General features: G+C 44.8%; 1 protein-coding gene across 1 annotated transcript in view; it reads left to right on the top strand.

Moving 5' to 3' along the window:
• Positions 1–4,010: 4,010 nt before the first annotated feature.
• LOC138498369 (secreted protein C-like) overlaps positions 4,011–18,938 on the top strand; it is a 94,788-nt gene continuing 79,860 nt past the window's right edge. The window contains exon 1 of the mRNA XM_069622151.1: positions 4,011–5,118. Within this exon, the coding sequence (XP_069478252.1) occupies positions 4,011–5,118 (1,108 nt within the window). The remainder of the gene's footprint in view (positions 5,119–18,938) is intronic.

The raw sequence follows: 18,938 nt of genomic DNA, 5'->3' as shown, positions 1-18,938 counted from the left end.
AACACAAACCTACCAAAAGGGAGGGATTGGTTAAGGGAATATATCTATATATCTATAAAATATATAAGTATTAGTGCTTCATTATTTATTATTCATTTATTTATTTATTTATTCAGATTTATTTAAAGCGCACGTCAGCCCGGGGGCATCGTGGCGCTGTTACATGAGGACATACATAATCTGGTTACCGTGGAAGGAAGATGGTTACAAAGCAGTTTTCATTACAAGGCATATTTCGTAACAGACGTATGCGAGCTGGTGTGGGTGAAGGAAGGATGGAGTTAGTTGAATAGAGTGGTTTTGAGAGATTTGCGAAAGGAGTACAAAGAAGGTTCTGCTCTGAGTGAGTTAGGGAGGGCATTCCAGAGCTTAGGAGCTATGTGTGGGAAGCCTATGCCGCCGGCTTTGGCTCTTTTTACAGTTGGTACTCGGAGTTGGTTGGCGTGATGGCTTCTTCTGGGACGGATGGAAGAGTTCTTAGTTGGGTACCCCTTGTCTGTAGAGCACGCCTTGAACTAACTTTAAATGCATACAGTACTGATTATAATGGACCAAAACTTCAGGGCATTAGATCTTGCAATGTTGTATGTTAGGTTGTCTCGCCAACCACACAGATTGGTTGGCATACTATCCCATCCTTGGACTTTTGGCTCCTTAGCAGCACATACTTGAAATGAAATTTAGATCCTTGAATCCCTCCAGACTACTCCCCATTTTCCCAATTAGACCATCATCTGTCATTAGTAGACCATCAGCCAAGGTCTTTCATTTGTAGTTGACCTTATTGCTGCTCACTATTCTGGAACATTCAAGGGAGTGTGAGCACACAATTATCTTAGCTTAAAGCTCTAATGAATAGACTTGCTTTTCGACTTCTGGTTCACGTGTGAGTGGACCACAGATTTGTCCATTTCAGCCTTCCATGTACTGCAATTTGTTTTAATTATGCAGGGTGCTGTTGCTCCTCTTGGCCTCCAGAGACTTGCTAACTCTATCTCATATAATCTTTATACACTTTGAATTGACCAGCAGTTTGGCTCTCACAGATGTTTTTGTCTTCCTTCATCTAGGAAGAGTGTCTCACGTTCAGGGTTTATCCATCTGCTCCCTTTGCGCTTTGTACTTATATTTTAAAAATAGAATCTTGGCTCTGGGCCAACCGTGACTCATCGTCGGGTCTGCTCAAGGGACTGTCTTTTCATGTGTCCTGATTCTTTCAAATTCAGCCTGTTTCTGAGGTAGATTGGTTACTAAAAACGTGAACAGGTGTCCATTTTCGTAATATGGCCATCCTTTCCATGATATATATTTCTCTATGGCAAGCTTTTATACGTTTTCTTTCTACCTTGCGTTACTGAATATGTACAGTTATTGGTCAGTAAATTGCTTTATTTCTCTTTGGATGCATGATCACTTTAACTTCAGGTTCATGTTACACTTAATGCTTCAGTTACTTCATCACTTTGTATTTTTGAATCGTTTCAGCATATGTTCATATATCTTCTTCATGACATCACTTGTCCTTGTCAGGTCTTATTTAACGTCCATCTACGATATTCACTGATGCATTCTGACATCTTGGCAGGCAACATCCTTCCATTTAACATTCTTCCATCCAACATCCTTCCACACTCTCAGTGCGAGGGTACATTCTGTATGGCTGTCTGAGTGCATACCGCCTCGCATACACTCAATGTGTTATAGGAACGATACAGGGGGTCCCATCTATAGCTCTTCTCTGACTGTTCTAATATGACAGTGGCGAGGGGGCGGCTAGTGCTTGGATAGTGCCTACCTGCTCGTCTACAGAGTCAACCACATTTGAAGGATTAGATGTCAGTGCGGCTGAAGTGAGGGTGCAGTCACCTATGAGGACAGGGAGAAGTCGCTCTTTCGTGAGGTTACAGGAGCATCTTGTGATCACTGGAGGAAGAGAGTGGGCTTTGGTAGTCCGTTGAGAAGAAGTAGGCACCATGAAGGTGATGGTGTGGTGATCTGACCATAGATTGGGGAAAATGGCTAAGTTGGTTGTATTGCAGTTAAGGTCTACACACCAGTCCAGTGACCTGCCTAGTCGATGTGTTGGGCTATATATGTGCTGAGTTAATCCTAAAGAGGTTAGGGAGTTAGCAAGTGAAGTAGCTCCTTTGTCTGATGGGTCGTTAAATCCTAATTGTAGGTTTACCAGGTGGAGGAGATTGGAGCTGCGTGCTGAGGAGCTGTGCCAGGTCTTCGTCAAAAGATTTAGCTGGGGAGTTGTGGAGGAGACATAGATGACATGAATGGTTATGGTGGGTGTAGGTTCTAGTGTGAGTGTGGTGCTGAGTAGGTGGGTCCATGTAATAATGTCCCTGCAAAAATGTCGCCTGGCAAAAAAGACGCCAAAAAATTGCTGTTTTTTGCAAGGACATTATTACATTGAACATGTGGGGGACGACCCCGCAACTCCCAAAACCTTTTTTTTTCAAGGGGAAAGGGGGACACCCCCACAACCCCTGCTCACTGTGACCCCATATATATGGTGACCATATTAACAGCCTGATTCATGGAATTATCTGCCTGAAAAACGCAGATTTGCGCGCCTTTCTGCCCGAAAATCCTTGTTTGAAGTATGGGTATTTTCGGGTAGAAAGGCGCACAAATCTGCGTTTTGTTACGTAAATAAATCCATGAATCAGGCACATAATGTTGCCACAACCTTTTACGGCGACATTGTGTATGGCGACCATATGTATGGGGATAATATTACCTGATACCGAGTAGGTTGCAGGAAGGAGGAGCAATGGTGGAGCTGGATCGAAATAACTGTGAATCCTTATAGATGAGGGCAGGCCCACCCCTTTTGTGTAGTGGGCGGTCACAGTGTAGGATCATATAGCCTGTTGGGAGGGCAAGGATGAGTGCTGCACCTGGGCGATGTGTAGTCATGATTTGGTTTCAGCTAGGATGTCCAGATCATGATTGGAGATGAGGTCCCTAATATCTGTAGCCTGGGCAATGATCAATCATACTTTGACAAGTGCACTGGATATGATATGATATGATAGGTTATTTACAACATGCTTTATACCCAAAGGTTTCTAAGTGCGTATTCGGGATCGAACCTGTGTTGCTCCATGTCGTATTGCTTCCAAGGTGAGCACATTGCCCCTGAGCTATCCTCCCGAGACTGGAGAGAGTTTGGGGGTGTGTTTAGGAATAGCAGTTGCATTGAGGAAGAATAGGGGTGGCATTGATGCAGAAGGTCAGCAGAGGGTGTGCATATAAAGGTGTGCAAGGTTGTAGTTGTCGGTTGTTGAGCAGGAGCGGGGTCTGTTTGGTGTTGATGTACGGGACTAGAGCATTAAGGAGCGGTCAATACCTGTACATGTGAGGGCGGTGAATGTGGATGGCAGGCAGGCGGTTTGTGAGCCAGCCTGGGTATTGTAGGTTCTAGAAATGCAGGAAGAACAGGACTCCTGAATGTAGTGTTTTGAGAGTGGGGAGAGCTGTTAGCCAGTTAAGGTGGGATGGGCACAAGTGTGACAAGTTGGAGAGAAGGTGATGGGTGAGAGAAGAGGAAGAGCTTCAATGCCACTTATGGGGCAGATGATGGTGGTGGACAGTCCCCTATAATATGCAGTATTCACAAAAGTAATCTTACCTTTGGAGGACAAGAATGAAAGTGTACAGATAGAGCTTGCATTGTTGACAGGAGGTGGGAGGACGGAAACTTGTAGGCGATGGCCTATGGGAATAAGAACACTGTTTCTTTGGGCAGTCATGCACATATGAGGGGGCGATAGACTACTGGGGCAGGTGTTGGAGATGGACAATGGCTTTAGTTCAAGAGGCTTCATATAAGGTAAAGGGGTGGGCAACTGTAGTTGTGTGCAGAGTATAGGGCTGGAAAGGCAGCTTGGGTAGCAGTGGGCTGCAGTTTACTGGGACTTGTCTAAGTGTAGGAGGTGGTCAAAGGAGCCAGTAGGGACGCTTGTATGTTGGGAAGAGCTGAAGGTTCCAGGCTGGCCATGCATGGGTACACATATCATGATGGGACCGCAGTCAGTGGAAACGGGAATGAATTGAAGGCTTCTATGCTGGCCATGCGTGGGTCCACAGACCGTGATGGGAGCGCAGGAGGCAGAAGTGGGGATGAACTGAAGGCTTCTAGGCTGCCCATGTGTGGGTCCGCAGACCGTGATGGGAGCGCAGGAGGCAGATGTGGGGATGAACTGAAGGCTTCTAGGCTGCCCATGTGTGGGTCCGCAGACCGTGATGGGAGCGCAGGAGGCAGAAGTGGGGATGAACTGAAGGCTTCTAGGCTGCCCATCTGTGGGTCCGCAGACCGTGATGGGAGCGCAGGAGGCAGAAGTGAGGATGAACTGAAGGCTTCTAGGCCGCCCATGTGTGGGTCCACAGACCGTGACGGGAGCGCAGGAGGCAGAAGTGGGGATGAACTGAAGGCTTCTAGGCTGCCCATTTGTGGGTGCACAGACCGTGATGGGAGCGCAGGAGGCAGAAGTGGGGATGAACTGAAGGCTTCTAGGCCGCCCATGTGTGGGTCCACAGACCGTAATGGGAGTGCAGGAGGCAGAAGTGGGGATGAACTGAAGGCTTCTAGGCCGCCCATGTGTGGGTGCACAGACCGTGATGGGAGCGCAGGAGGCAGAAGTGGGGATGAACTGAAGGCTTCTAGGCCACCCATGTGTGGGTCCACAGACCGTGATGGGAGCGCAGGAGGCAGAAGTGGGGATGAACTGAAGGCTTCTAGGCCGCCCATGTGTGGGTCCACAGACCGTGACGGGAGCGCAGGAGGCAGAAGTGGGGATGAACTGAAGGCTTCTAGGCCGCCCATGTGTGGGTGCACAGACTGTGACGGGAGCGCAGGAGGCAGAAGTGGGGATGAACTGAAGGCTTCTAGGCCGCCCATGTGTGGGTCCACAGACCGTGATGGGAGCGCAGGAGGCAGAAGTGGGGATGAACTGAAGGCTTCTAGGCCGCCCATGTGTGGGTGCACAGACCGTGATGGGAGCGCAGGAGGCAGAAGTGGGGATGAACTGAAGGCTTCTAGGCCGCCCATGCGTGGGTCCACAAACCGTCAAGGGAACACAGGTGGCAGAAACAGGGAAGGCATGGGTAGGGCAAGGGGGTGGGTAGGAGCGTATTTCTCTGAGATAAGACTTTGCTGAAGCTGCGAGGCAGAGGCAGGTGATGCAGTGCAGAATCATAAGCAAAATGTGACGTAGCATAACAGTGAGACATATTGTGTGAGACAGCAGTGTAACACGTTACTCTCCAAGGTGCTCGTTTTTTTTTTTTTACCTTGAGTTAGTGTTGTAGGAGCAGCGTGAATAACAGAGGGTGTAATGGTTTCAGAAAGTATTCTTTGAGGTGGTGAAGGATGGATCGGACAAGTGGCAGGAGGGCAACAGATGTGTTGGCATTCTGGCATTGGCTAGACACGGCCTGACAGGGGACACAGCTATTAGTGGTGGTCCTTTGTTGGGGGCAGGCTTCGCCTGCCGACTCCCAGCATGCTGTTGATATTCCCAGACTGGCAACCAATCCACTACAGCCTTACGCAGGATAAAGGAGCACATGGGCTATAGATTTACAAGAAGGGTGGTGTTGGCCATCTTAACAGGGGTATTTCATGATATAATCATATTAGTAGGCCCAGCAGAGCTTACCTGTTGTGGCCTGGTCGAGTTGGCCTGCATAATGGGCAGTGCAGCAGATTGCACCTGGGACACTTCCCATTCTTCTCTGGACCTGACAGAGGACACAGCCCTTAGTGGTGGTCCTTTGTGGTCCTAAATGCTTAGAAGATGAAACTTTGTTCCAAATTACTACAATGTTCTGAAGTATGGACGACCTTACAAAACTGCGCATCGTAGAAACAAAAAGGTTGGTGACATATGTAAGGTTTCTTTCAGAGTACATTAATAGCGACTGTATGCACCTGCATGTAAATGCCCTGGCATATAAGGTCCAATTAGTTATGTATAAGTTTGCATAGAAACTGGATATAGAAGTTACTGATTCGATAGTGAAATATAATGTTGGTGATAATGAGATCCTATAGACTGGTAGATCATTCAAAAGACTCAGTTCAAGAAGCAAATTCTTACTAAGGGATGGTATATTTCCTAAGGCCTGCAATCAGGATAGAATACAGGGTAGAAAGTCTCTGGAGAAGTGCAAATAACTTCCAGTAATTGGGGGATAAAATGGTCACCCACTCACCCATAAATGACATTAGATTTTTAACAGTTATACTTCCTTTTCACAAGGCTCAGGGGCCTGGACTAAGAGCCCCAAGATTGAAAAGGGGATTTCTTGTGATCCCTCATCTTTGGACATTCCACCGAACGTACTCAGTTTTTATGAACAAAGCTTTATTGGGAGTGCTCACTTTTTTGAATGTGGTACTCTATGAAGTGAGCATGTGAATGCATATTTTTCCACTGGGGACAACAAAGATGGCCCCAAGGGACTGGTGGTGCAGCTCGGGAACAGTGGCGTCCTTTCTCCAACACTGCAAATGCTTGTGTCTCCCCAATACTTCTCCTTCAATAATCTAGTAAGGAAGTAGGTAGGTTATTGCTTATCCACCTGTTATTTGCCATAGAAAAAAGGTTAAACCTCTTGGTTATATTTGGGGAGAGTGTCGTGTGCTATTATGAAGTGTTAAATGTGTGTTACCTACAGATCGGATGCATTTGAACTCAGCACAGATGAAGAGTTCATAAACAATGCGTGTATTATCTAATGTAAGGCATCCTGCTTTACCTGTTCCTAAATGTATTAATCAAATACAATAAAGACATGTTATATTATTCATTATTACTTCATGACATCTGAAATAACCGCAGACAAGTACAGATGTGTCTGAGCAGTAGTGAGACAGCTCAGCACATAGTAGGCTTTCGGCCTAACAATAGTAAGAATTATAGGCAGTAGTAAGGATATGTGTTAAGATTAACTTTGAGGCCCAGAAAAAACAACACATTGGCTCTCAATCTGAGTATGGTGGTATCCCACCGGTAAATCCAGCGGGATACCACCAGACGGTAGTACCGTTACCGGAACTCACTGTGCCGGAATTACTGGCAGATTCTGAGTACCAGGTAAATGAACCCCCATTCCATGGAGTCCCATAGGAATTCATGGGTGAATTGACAGTATTACCTGCACCAGTAAAACCGGTGCTGGTAACAGCGGCTATTTTATGCCAGTGGTGTGCCTGAGTTATCTCCAGCTCTTGGCTGGAGGTAAATCAGGCCACCCCATCGGCAAACTTGTAGTTACCGGCACGTTAATTCCAACCAGCAAAGTTGGGATGACCCCCATTGGCTTATATTTGTAGCAACACTATGAGTGAATTGTATTAAAATATTTCAGGACTGAAATAATAGACTCTTAATCAATGGGTTATCTTAGTTTTTTTGTTTTTTATGGCCGAGATCCCGCTGTCCCATTAGAAAAGCCAGTGACCCCAAAATCACATGTACTTCTTCAGACTAATTTTTCATGCATCAGAAGAAAAAAAAAACACAACACACAAGCGATGATTTTCATTATTAAATGAAGGCATAAACGTGAGGCATAATTATGCCTCCATGTAAATCTCTGCCCCATTTCCGTGCTCTTCCAACGCATAGGTGTGCAGCTAAGTGGACTTTGCACCTCCGTTTTGATTTCCTCTTCCTGGTATTAATATCGCCACATATATGGTCGCCATAAATAATATCGCCGGGAAAATGTCTTGACGATATTATTTGGGTGACCATATATGTGGCGATAGGGGCAAAAAAATAAAATAATAATGTTGCCACAAAAAACGACCATTTTTCGGCGATATTTTTGTATGGCGATATTTTTGTGGTGACATTATTACATGGAACCCTTCAGAGAGCATCTGGTTTAATAGCTGCGTTACATTTTCATGCAGGAGTAAAATGAATGGATGGCAACAAAATATGCCTCACGTTTGCACCTGGAACGGTTGGTACAATTATAAAACAGCGCCTCCAAAGCATAATTTGCCAACCGAATTACACTTCTTACAAGTCGCATATAAAAAGGAAAGGTTTATGTGTCACCATGATTTTCCCTTCATGTTTCCATTCACTTTGTGAGTGTTGAAAAGAGCATGCAGAAGACCCAACAGCACGTACATGCTAACGTTAACGGTCGCCTGCATGAAATCGAAACGTGTTTTAATTAAACAATCCCAGTAGTGTTTGCAAACATTTGTGTATTTGCCATCAAAACATTGGGGGTCATTACGAGTTTGGAGGTAGCCATGGTGCAAATAGCACAATGGCTGCCTCCAAACCCGTGTCCGGGTTCACTGAATGGGGACTTACCGGGTCATTGCAACCTTGGAGGACCCGGTAAATCCCCATTCAGAAAACCATTCCCCATTCCCATTTGAGGCCCCATAGGGACCAATGGGAATGGGGAAGGAGATACGGGCCCGTTATGAGCTCCATGGTCCCTTAACGGGTCCCGCTAAAACAGGCTGGTAAAACCAGCCGGTCCTGGTGGGACCCTCTAAGGGACCTCGTAATAGGGCGGTAGGGGGTTAACGGCAACGGCATCCTTACTGGTGCCGTTAACCCCCTACTGCCAGAGTCGGAATGACCCCCATTGTCATAAAATGCCATAGAGGTCATTACGACCCTGGCGTTAAGGGTTTAACGGCGCCGTAAAAGGTGTCAGTGCCGTTAAACCCTTAACGCCTGATTACGAGGTCCCTTTGCGGGACCCGACATTAACGGCTGCTTTTACCAGCTGTTAAAGTAGGGTGCCGCAAAGGGACTTCGGTGCTAATTACGGTACCACAATTTGCGGTACCATACTTAGCGCCTTCCTCAGTCCCATTGAGCCCTATGGGGCGAAAATAGGAATGGGGAAGGGCCATGGTGAAATGGGGAAATACCGCCCGCCAACCTTGGAATGGGGCGGTATTTCCCCATTTCACCATGGCGGACTCGTTACAACACCAGCACCAACCATGGTGCTAATAGCGCCATGGTTTAGCGCCAGTGTTGTAATGAGGGCCCATTTATCTCTATACAGATTGCAGTGGTTTCTTCGGTAGGTTTGTAGAGGAACATATTTGTATATTATGCAGCCGCGCATGACTTTTTGCAGGATGAGCAGTGCATTTCTATGAACATGTTCCAACTCTCTGTTTTCTCTATGATGTATAAATCTAAGTTACACTAATGTTTCAATTGTTCTATGGAATAAAGGTCATGTGATGTGTTTATTTTATCTTCCAGTCATTTTGCACATTAACGCATTAATAGGGTGAAGAGATAGAAACAATATAAACAATGAGAAAAGTAATAAAAGCTCATTTTCACAGATTATTCTGTTAGTCCCAAAGCAATATTTCCAAAATGCGCTGAATTTAAATTCAATTCATAACCGAAAAATCCAAGTTGTTCTGAAATAAAGTAATCCGTGTAGGAAAAAAAACGATAAGCAGAAAAAATGTGTTAAAGAGTACAGTTCAGTGGGGAGGGTTGGGGTGGCATCACAGTGATCTCGGACATGGCGACCCCAGAAAACAATTCTAACAATCTGCATCAGATGACATAAAACATTTTGAATCTTACATTACACATTTTAAAGGGTAGACAAGGTACCTATTGTTTAATCAAACGTCCATATTGTGTTTCTTGAGGGAGGATCTCAGGCAAAATAGCATAGCAATACATACATGTAACTTGCATGATGATTATAATTGAAACATATTGGGCCTCATTACACGGATGGCGGTAAGGGATTACCAGCACCGGTAAGGGCACCAGTACCGGTAATCCTCTTCCGCCCTACTACGAGGTCCCTCAGCGAGTCCCGTCCTTAAAGTGTGGTCAGACCACACGTTAAGGAAGGGACCCACTGAGGGACTTCAGAGCAAATAATGGTACCGCAAATTGCAGTACCGTTAGTATCTCTTTCCCCATTCCCATTGAGCCCTATGGGGGCTCAAATGGGAATGGGGAATGGTATTTGACATGGGGACTTACCGGGTCCCCAAGGGTCGGAATGTCCCGGTAAGTCCCCATACCGCCAACCCGGACCCAGAAGACGGTAAGGGGTAGCCAAGGTGCTAATAGCACCAATGATACCGCCTACCGTGTAATGAGGCCCATTGGGACTCATTACACGGTAGGCGGTACGGGATTACCGTCACCGGTAAGGGCACCGGTGCCGGTAATCCCTTACTGCCCTACTATGAGGTCCCTTAGCGGGTCCCTCCCCTAACGCCTGGTTTTACCAGGCGTTAGGGGAGGGACCCGCTAAGAGACTTCAGAGCTAATAACAGTACCTCAATTTGCGGTACCGTTATTAGCTCCATCCCTATTCTCATTGAGCCCTATGGGGGCTCAAATGGGAATGGGGAATGGTTCCCAGAATGGGGACTTACCGGGTCCTCCAAGGTCAGAATGAACCGGTAAGTCCCTATTCTGGGAACACGGACCCGGAATGCGGTAAGGGGGTAGCCATGGAGCTCATAATGAAGCCCATTGTCCTGAATGCTCCAGTGAATATGTGGGAAGAACATGGAGTCAATTATACTGAACCATATTGCCCTGATTTCTCACTTTAAATATCACAGATATACATGTGATAAATGCAATGATAAAGAGCATTACCAAAAGAGCACTTTAAAATGGCAAAACAGTCAAATCAAGTAATCATACATGAAAGCAGGTAATGTTGCAAATGAAAGTTAATAGTTGAAAATTCAAACGTACAACTCATTTTTAGATGAAAGTATACTGGGTTCTGTTAACCACATGTGTATGCACCACAGTTAAGAACCACCGATTAATAGGTGGTATTCTCACAATCAAGCACTGAGTCATTCAGAACGTTGCAGTTATGTAGATACCGGGTCTTGGTTGAAATAGGCGAAAATGGGGAAGGGGTACCACCATAAGCAACTAACCTTAGTAAAAGGGTTAAAGCAGGCCTGACACCTGCTAGCTAGGCTAGCAAAACTCAAGTAGAAGGTCTGCATTAATATGCACATGGCACAATCAAAGTTTCCTGACTTTTCCTGGCAGACACTCACTTGTATTTTCTCACTGCTGAGCCAAAAAGAAGTGTTTTATTAAGATGCAGTCTGTGGGCCTCATTACAACCCGTGCGGTAACCATGGCGCTAGTTGCGCCATGGTTGCCGCCGGTATTTTACCGATTCTGCCATGGTGAATGGCGGAATTACCGCCCCATTCCAAGGTTGGCGGGGCGGTAATTCCCCATTCACCATTGGCCCTTCCCCATTCCCATTTTTGCCCCCATAGGGCTCAATGGAAATGGGGAAGGCGGTAATTACGGTACCGCAAATTGCGGTACCGTAATTACCTCCAAGGTCCCTTTGCGGGTCCTTTCCTTAACGGCTAGTAAAACCAGCTGTTTAGGGAGGACCCGCAAAGGGACCTCGGAATTGGGCGGTAAGGGATTACCGGCACCAGTGCCCTTACCGGTACCGGTAATCCCTTACCACCCAGGTCGTAATGAGGCCCTGTATCTTTTATAAGGGTTCTGGACATGCTTTTTATAGGCCTGGGATAAGCTAATGAGATAACAATTTAAGTGAACAATGTGTATTCAGTTAAGATGCATGCTGTCACATACTTTGTTTTTTAAAGCAGCAGAAATGGATGTGAAATATTTTGCAAGTAGGCTACAAGAAAACCTTTTGTTGTGCTCCAGGACCATGCATGAGAGCTCTGGAGCAGCGTTGCTTGAATCATAGCGTTAACAGTTTACCTTTGATGTCAAAGGGAGCCTGCTGCACTCTGCAAGTTGCCATTAAAGGGCTTACCTGTTGCTTCCCATGGTGTGTTCCTTTCACTGGAGACAAGGGAATCCGCACAGCCGGGCTCTCAGGCTCGAGCTCCTGCTGACACGCATTAGAGTAAAGGATGTTGGAACGTGAGGATGCTCACATACCAAGTGGGGTTGCCATGGTGACCGGCAACGCTGTATGCGCTCCGCTCGGTTCCCTGAACAGACTCAGCGTTGCCTAAGCCAGTTGTGTGCCAACCCGCTTCATACAGCAATGTTGAAACAGGGATTTTGCTGTGTTTGGCCTTGCATCGAAGAAGACAGTTAAAAGGATTTGTGCACTTATTTTTTGTTTTTTTTTATGTTCAGTTTACAGCTCTGAAGCAGTTGAGGACGCGTTAGCAGACATTAATTAGTGATTTCCCTGGAGGCACGGTTCTGTTGTGGTATGGTCTGTTATGGTGAGGCAGCCTGATTTTGCGTGCTTCATGGCTACATCAGCAATTATGCCCTGCCCCCTTCCTTGCCGAACCAATCATGCCGGCCATCAGATGGGAGAGGTGGTGTAGGAAGCTTGAGACCTACCTGGTGACCATGGGAGGAGACACATTCTCGCCAGCCAGTTTTGCTCCATAGTCTGTGTCCAGAAGGTTGCAGCGCTTATGATGGGCTTCCTGGATTCATGCATTTGGATAACATTGGGATTGCAATTCAAAAACTTCTGGAGCATTTTGAACCAAAAATAATTATAACCTTTGAGAGACACAGGTTTTTTTCAGAGAATTTAGGAGCCTATGGAACCTGTTGAAAGATATGTGGCCTAGAGCCACACTTAGGAGTTTGGTGTTCTGACAAATTCCTTGATTACTGACCAACTGGTGCGATGCACTAACGGTGCCAGGGTTCAAGAGAGGTTATTGGCTTAGGACCTCACTTTGTAACAAGCAGTTGAGCTGACTGGAAACATCCAAAAAACTTCTCACTATAAAAAAATCTGAAACTGGAGAAATCGCGTCACAAATTGTTAACGATGCAGGTGCTTCTGTGACGACTTTGCCTACTGTGGGGGATATGGCCGTCAGGTCAGCCCTGTCGGGCACAGCGGCTCCAGCAGGCAAACCCGTAGTGTACCAGTCCGGAAACAACGGTGCCGGTAAGCTTACCAGCACCGTTGTTTCCGGACCAGCACACTCATAACGAGGCCCATTGTATAGTTCCATGTAAGAAAAGGTTAAGGGCCCGATTCATGGAACTTTAAGCATGGTGTAAAGTGACATTGCACTATCAACAAACACCATGATTCACAGAGTGGTGTAAAGTGCATTTGTGCAGTGCAGAGTGACTTTGCACCACTTATGCCCCAGTGCAAAGTCAATTAGCACTTCAAAAATATACTTTGCACTGCTCTGTGAATCAGTGTTTATTGGCAGTCCAAAGTCACTTTGCATCAGACTAACAGTTCCATGAATCAGGCGTAAAGGTCCAGTCATTCTCTGAAAAACAGAATTTATATTGGATGTGGCATATTTTTCACACAGAAAGCGTTCTGATATAAAAGCCAGTCTTCTTGTATATTATTCAGTGTTTTATTAAAAGTATACGAATGATTTGGGCTCAGTTGTGTGCGTTTCTACATGGGAGGAAATTACACACTGCAACTTTAAAGGCAAATAGCACAGTCTGAGGGCGATTTATCGCTTCCCATGGGTAATAGCTCAAGCCTTTTATTGGTATATGTTCTGACTGAATTGCATTCCAGGATGTTTCTGCATCTCAGAACCACACATTGTTACCAGGGTATGTATGTGTCTGAGATTTCACCACTGTTGAATATCAGGGAGACACTCAGGGACCAAATGTACAAAAGATTTTGTGTGGCACAGAGTGGCTTTGCATCTAAAAAGTGCACTTTGCGCAGTGCAAAACAACATTTGCTGATTCACAGATCAGACTTTGAACTGGCCCCTCCCACTTTGTGTCATGTTTGAGTGCAAAGCATGAGGGCCATATTAGCACGAGGGAAGGGCCAGCATAAAGAAAGAAAAGGGGACGGATTATGCAAAAGACCTCATCACAACTCAAAAATTAGGAATTACATGGACCTGGGGAGGGAGGCACTGTGCAAATGTACAAACACACTGCATGACGTCAAAACACTACCGTATTCACAGATGTAATAGCGCTTCAATGCTAAATTCAAAGGAACAACAAATGTATTGCCAGCCTTCCTGGTTGGATCTATCGCTCCGAGCATACAGTGGTCCACACAGCAGTCCTTTGGATCGTGCACACTAGCAACACAGACAGGTGGCGACCACGAAATTCATCGACTGACTTCTACGCTGCCCCTGAACTCACACTGAATGTTACAGTGTCACAGGGGATGGAGGTGCCCGCCTAACGTGGAAGCACACTGGAACTAGAATAATTATCAATTACAATCATGGCCTGGAAGAAGATGGCCTAATTGAGCATGCCATCGAATATGGTCGACCTTTTGGGTCATGAGAGCTCACGTGACCTTTCTGATATCCCCAACATTGAAAGGGATACAAGAAACATAAACTATAGCAAACACTCAGATTCAGGGAGCCTTTTAAAGGTTCACATGCAGATGGGTATTCTTAAATGTATTGACATGTTGAACACACCAATCGTACTTGGAAAACCATAAACCTAAGGGTGAATAAATTACAAATAGAAATCCTCAGGTTACAAGTTGTTGTGCCAGCATGTCGAGCCGCTTCGACAGAATATACTAGCCATTCCTGCTGAGGAAAAACAGATGATTGGATGTGCTCTTTCTGTAGCCTTAAATAATTTTAATTGCATTTGTATTTTCTAACAATTGGTAGATTTGAGAGACAGTTCTCTTTGGCTATCCCTGTTAGGCGTTGCACCATTCACCACCTAGGGCCAGGCACTCCTGCAATGGACAGGGTGTTCTTCCTCTAGAGACAGCTATTTCATCATTTTCTAAAATTGCTGTTTGTTAATTATGTGACTGATATAGGCACGTAATCTCTTTCTTCTAAAGAACCATTGACATTGTGATACCGTACTCTTTTTCTTTAACTGTTAGGGAAAGTATTTGACCATTCATTGTGTCTTACACTGTCAGGTATATTGACCCATGTTCGAGTTATTATGCTGAAACATTTGATGCTGTGGGCTTAGAAAATCCAAGATGGCCAAAAAGCCCACATTTGCGCCAGAATACAGGAAAACCGTGCAGTTTTGCGCACACCAAAATGGTGGCCTGACCTGCCACCCACCAGTGCATGCATGATGGGCCAGAAGCACCATGAGTGAAACGTGGTGCCAAAGGAAAAACAGCAGTGCCTGTTAGCTCAAAAAGCGCTTTGAAATCACCTTTGTTTCTCTGAATGCAAGCTAAAAATGCATATTTCAAAAATTACAAGATAGTTAATACAGGAGACCACTGCCAGACCCTATCCTTTGGCTGCATACAGAGTAAAATCAGTGCAAAGGAATATGGTGCTGTTCAAAATCCGTTTTAATTGATGTCAAAAATTGCTAAAATCATGGGCACAAAACCACCAAACAAAAATCCAACTTCTGGTTGGGTGTTCTACAGTACTCTACTGCAGAATCTACATCGATACAATGTTAGCAAGGATCATATGCCATCATGTAAAATCCCCTTTTTGAAATGCATTCATTCAAGACAGCTGCCAAAAAAATGGGTGCAGTACCGGTCTTTGACACTGACCGGCGCTAGCGATCTAAACTCTGACAGGAGACCTGTATTTCAGGAGCTGAAAAGGAACCTGAGTCAGCTGGGACTTCAAAGCCTTGCTGGTCAATGAGAATTCTTCACACCTACTGTTCCCAGGCCCTATACCAGAAGGCAGTCTGATTTAATTAAAAGTTCAAGAGGTCTCTGTCCATGGGAAGCTGTCACATCTCAGAACTCCACACCAGAAGGAAGGAATTCATAAGTTTCTGTTAATCAAATGGAGAGTGTCACCCTGGAATGATGCCCTGCTAGCAGGAAAAAACAGACAAAGGATGCCTTGAGCTGAATGGGGTATGCTGATTTTGGGTGTGAACTGTCAAGAACAACTGCTTTGGGAGAGACAGGCCATGTGACATTTGACTCAGCCAGCTAGGGGTGGAGACAAACCATTGTGGATTCAGAGAGCCCAGCAAATATATATTTTATTCAATTGCTTATAAAATATTGTATCAAGCTGACAGAAAAGTACCATTTGGAGATTCTTAATATGAAAAATGTGCCTACAATTTGAGACTAAGCTCAAATCTGTGTGATGTTCTGAGACTAAACCCCGCGATTATTAATATTACAGACACTGTGGTTATCTCAGAAAATTGAAAATGTATTGTGATGTGCCCAGAGAGGGGGTGTACCTGCGGGGAAGATTTGATGCTGAACCGACCAGGGCAAAACCCTCTAAAAGTGCAAAATGTTGTCGTTTCTGAACCAAGTTTGCAGGAACATGGGGCTTGAACAGAGAACTGTCATAAATTCATCTGTGATATGTACATGTATTATGAACCACTTCTGTATCTGGGAAACATGTTTGATTATGAAAAATTGGGTTCTAAGTAAAAGCAAAGAGGCGTTTCTTCAATAGATTGTAAAAGGGTAGCATCACTGTGACTCACAACTCAGTTATCCAGTTAAAGGACAGAGAATCCTCTAGCCTATCAGGATCCTCAGAGGGTTGGGCATAGAAAGTTAGCCCTCCCACCCATTTTCAAAAAACATAAAAAGAGCCACTGAGACCCAGGTAGGGACTGCTCTTTGAACTTTCTTGCGCAGCACTTTGCCATACCAGACAATATCCAGAAGGTCCATAGACTCCAGATAGACTCCAGAACTTGAAGCAGAGAGGCCTGAACCAAAAGCTGAATCCTTCTCAGCAGGCCTCAGAATCCAGCCACCTAACCAAACTATTCAACAGCCAGGCGAGCTATTTGATTCTGGCTAGAACCAGAACCAGACCCAGAAAGCAGAGCTGTATCCAGAACCGCAGACCAGACTAGACCAGACCGTTGTGCAGTGCCAAAAACCTTTGCCAGAACTGTGCAGAACCAATCTCTTAGTCTAAAATAATCTCATCCCATCCATTTCAACCTATTTAGAACTGCATAGAAATTGTGTGTCCATTCTGTGATTTTAAACCTGTGAAAGTGTCATTTGTCATTTGAATCTTACTTTATTTCTGAGAATCTACCTCCCCTAAATCATCCGTATCTTTTGAACCTCACGTCCTAGAAGCGTCATTTTAAAGCTAAGAACCTAAGCTTTCCAACAAGCCCAAAACCAACTTTCTATTCATTATAGTTTTTCCGTAATCACAATGGACGCACTCGGAAAAAGTGTTACGAATTGCAATTTGACTCAAGTTCTCCACCTATCAAAAATAGCTGTCTTTTGCTTGCAACTGCTGAAATTCGTTTTCAATCTGATAATCATTCCTGAATAATTGCTAGTGTTGACCTGAACCAAACTTAAGTAGCTATCACCTACCCTGAATATCCTATAGGGAATTAAAATCATTTTTAGCATATTTTTCACTTCATTGCAAATCACATTTAAAAGCATTTTTGACTGTTTAAAAGCATACCGGTTGCACTAGGCTTGCTAGGGGTGGAACTGGAATTTGTATTGCATTTTGTTTGCTTTCCTGAAAACTGTGTGCTCTTTTTTCCATCTCTTTATATTGCATAGGGGGGGAGTGAATTGCCACAAAGGGAAAAAGTGATCATATTATCTCTTGTTGAAACCATATCAGTTTATTTCTGTGCTGCATTATTTCCATCATTGCTTTTCCTTGAAACCATAAAAGTATTCTCGGCTACCTTATCTTTCTATACTAACTCTTCACTGATTGAAAAGAGTGTGCAATTGTAACATTACCATTGTTGATCTTCATTATATTCATAAGTGTGCTATCAAATATTAATTTATTCATAAAAGTGTGATATATATATATGTATATATATATATATATATATATATATATATATATATATATATATATATATATTGTTTAATTTTCAAATAAATCTTTTAATTTGCAAAACAAACCTACTTCATGGCTCAGTGAGGTCAGGGGGATTCAAGGAGAGGGGCGTTATACAAGGGTTTATCATCCAGATCTATGAACTTGTCATAAAAATATATAAATAAGGGCTTCCCTTGGGCATCCCAGACTAGGCATTGACTTAGTTGGAGTGCTGAATTGAAGTCACTTAACAGAGTGGGGGCTCGTCCGGGATGTCTGGATTAGGTCTACCACTTGTGCAGCTTAATACAGTGTGCTAACTGACAGGATACATGAATCCTGTTGGATCACCAGGCTGTATTACACTGTAAAAGCACCCCTCAAAAGAAGGACGCTCTAAGGAGACGGTGTGTTTTGCAAAATAAAATACAAACTTCTGTAAGTCAGGAAGGAAATCATTTCCAGAATGACGACCTTGGTAGATATCAAAATAGCCAGAGAGCACCTCTTACATAAGCTATTTGTGAGAGGCGAATGGACGGAACAGGACCAGACAGTGTGGTTGCAGGCTATCGAACCCCAGATCAATGCAACAGGGTCAGACATATGGAGAGATCAGGGTCCATTACATGTGGCCCTGAGTGAACTATATATGGCCCCTAAAGCCGAAGATGAGCATGACAAGATTGTCAGGGTAGCGGCATATTTATATTCATATATGGGAGCCATACAGGACAAATGTCCTGAAGGCCAAGATCTGGCAAATAGGCAACAGATGGCATTAGAAGGCCCAATATGACCTGGTCTCTTCTGAGCAGAGGCTGCACAGGAGCCAGGAGTCAGAAAATGAGAGTAGACAGTGGGCCTCATTAGGACCCAGGCGGTAAGGGGTTTACGGCGGCGTAAACAGCGCCGACCCTTACCGCCTGATTCCGAGGTCCCTTAGCGCCATGGAGGATTTAACACCTGCTTTTAGCAGGTGTTAAAATCCATGGCGCTAAGGGACCTCATTGTTAATTACGTCACCGTAAGTTACGGTGGCGTAATTAACGCCTTCCCCACTCCTATTATGCCCTATGGGGCAAAAATGGGAATGGGGAAGGGTAAATGGGGATTGGGGACTTACCGCCCCGCCAACCTCGGA

The sequence above is a fragment of the Ambystoma mexicanum genome, chromosome 5q, assembly GCF_040938575.1.
Source record: "Ambystoma mexicanum isolate Mex_15411 chromosome 5q, UKY_AmexF1_1, whole genome shotgun sequence".
NCBI lineage: Eukaryota > Metazoa > Chordata > Amphibia > Caudata > Ambystomatidae > Ambystoma > Ambystoma mexicanum.
This window is presented reverse-complemented; position numbering and strand designations above follow the sequence as displayed.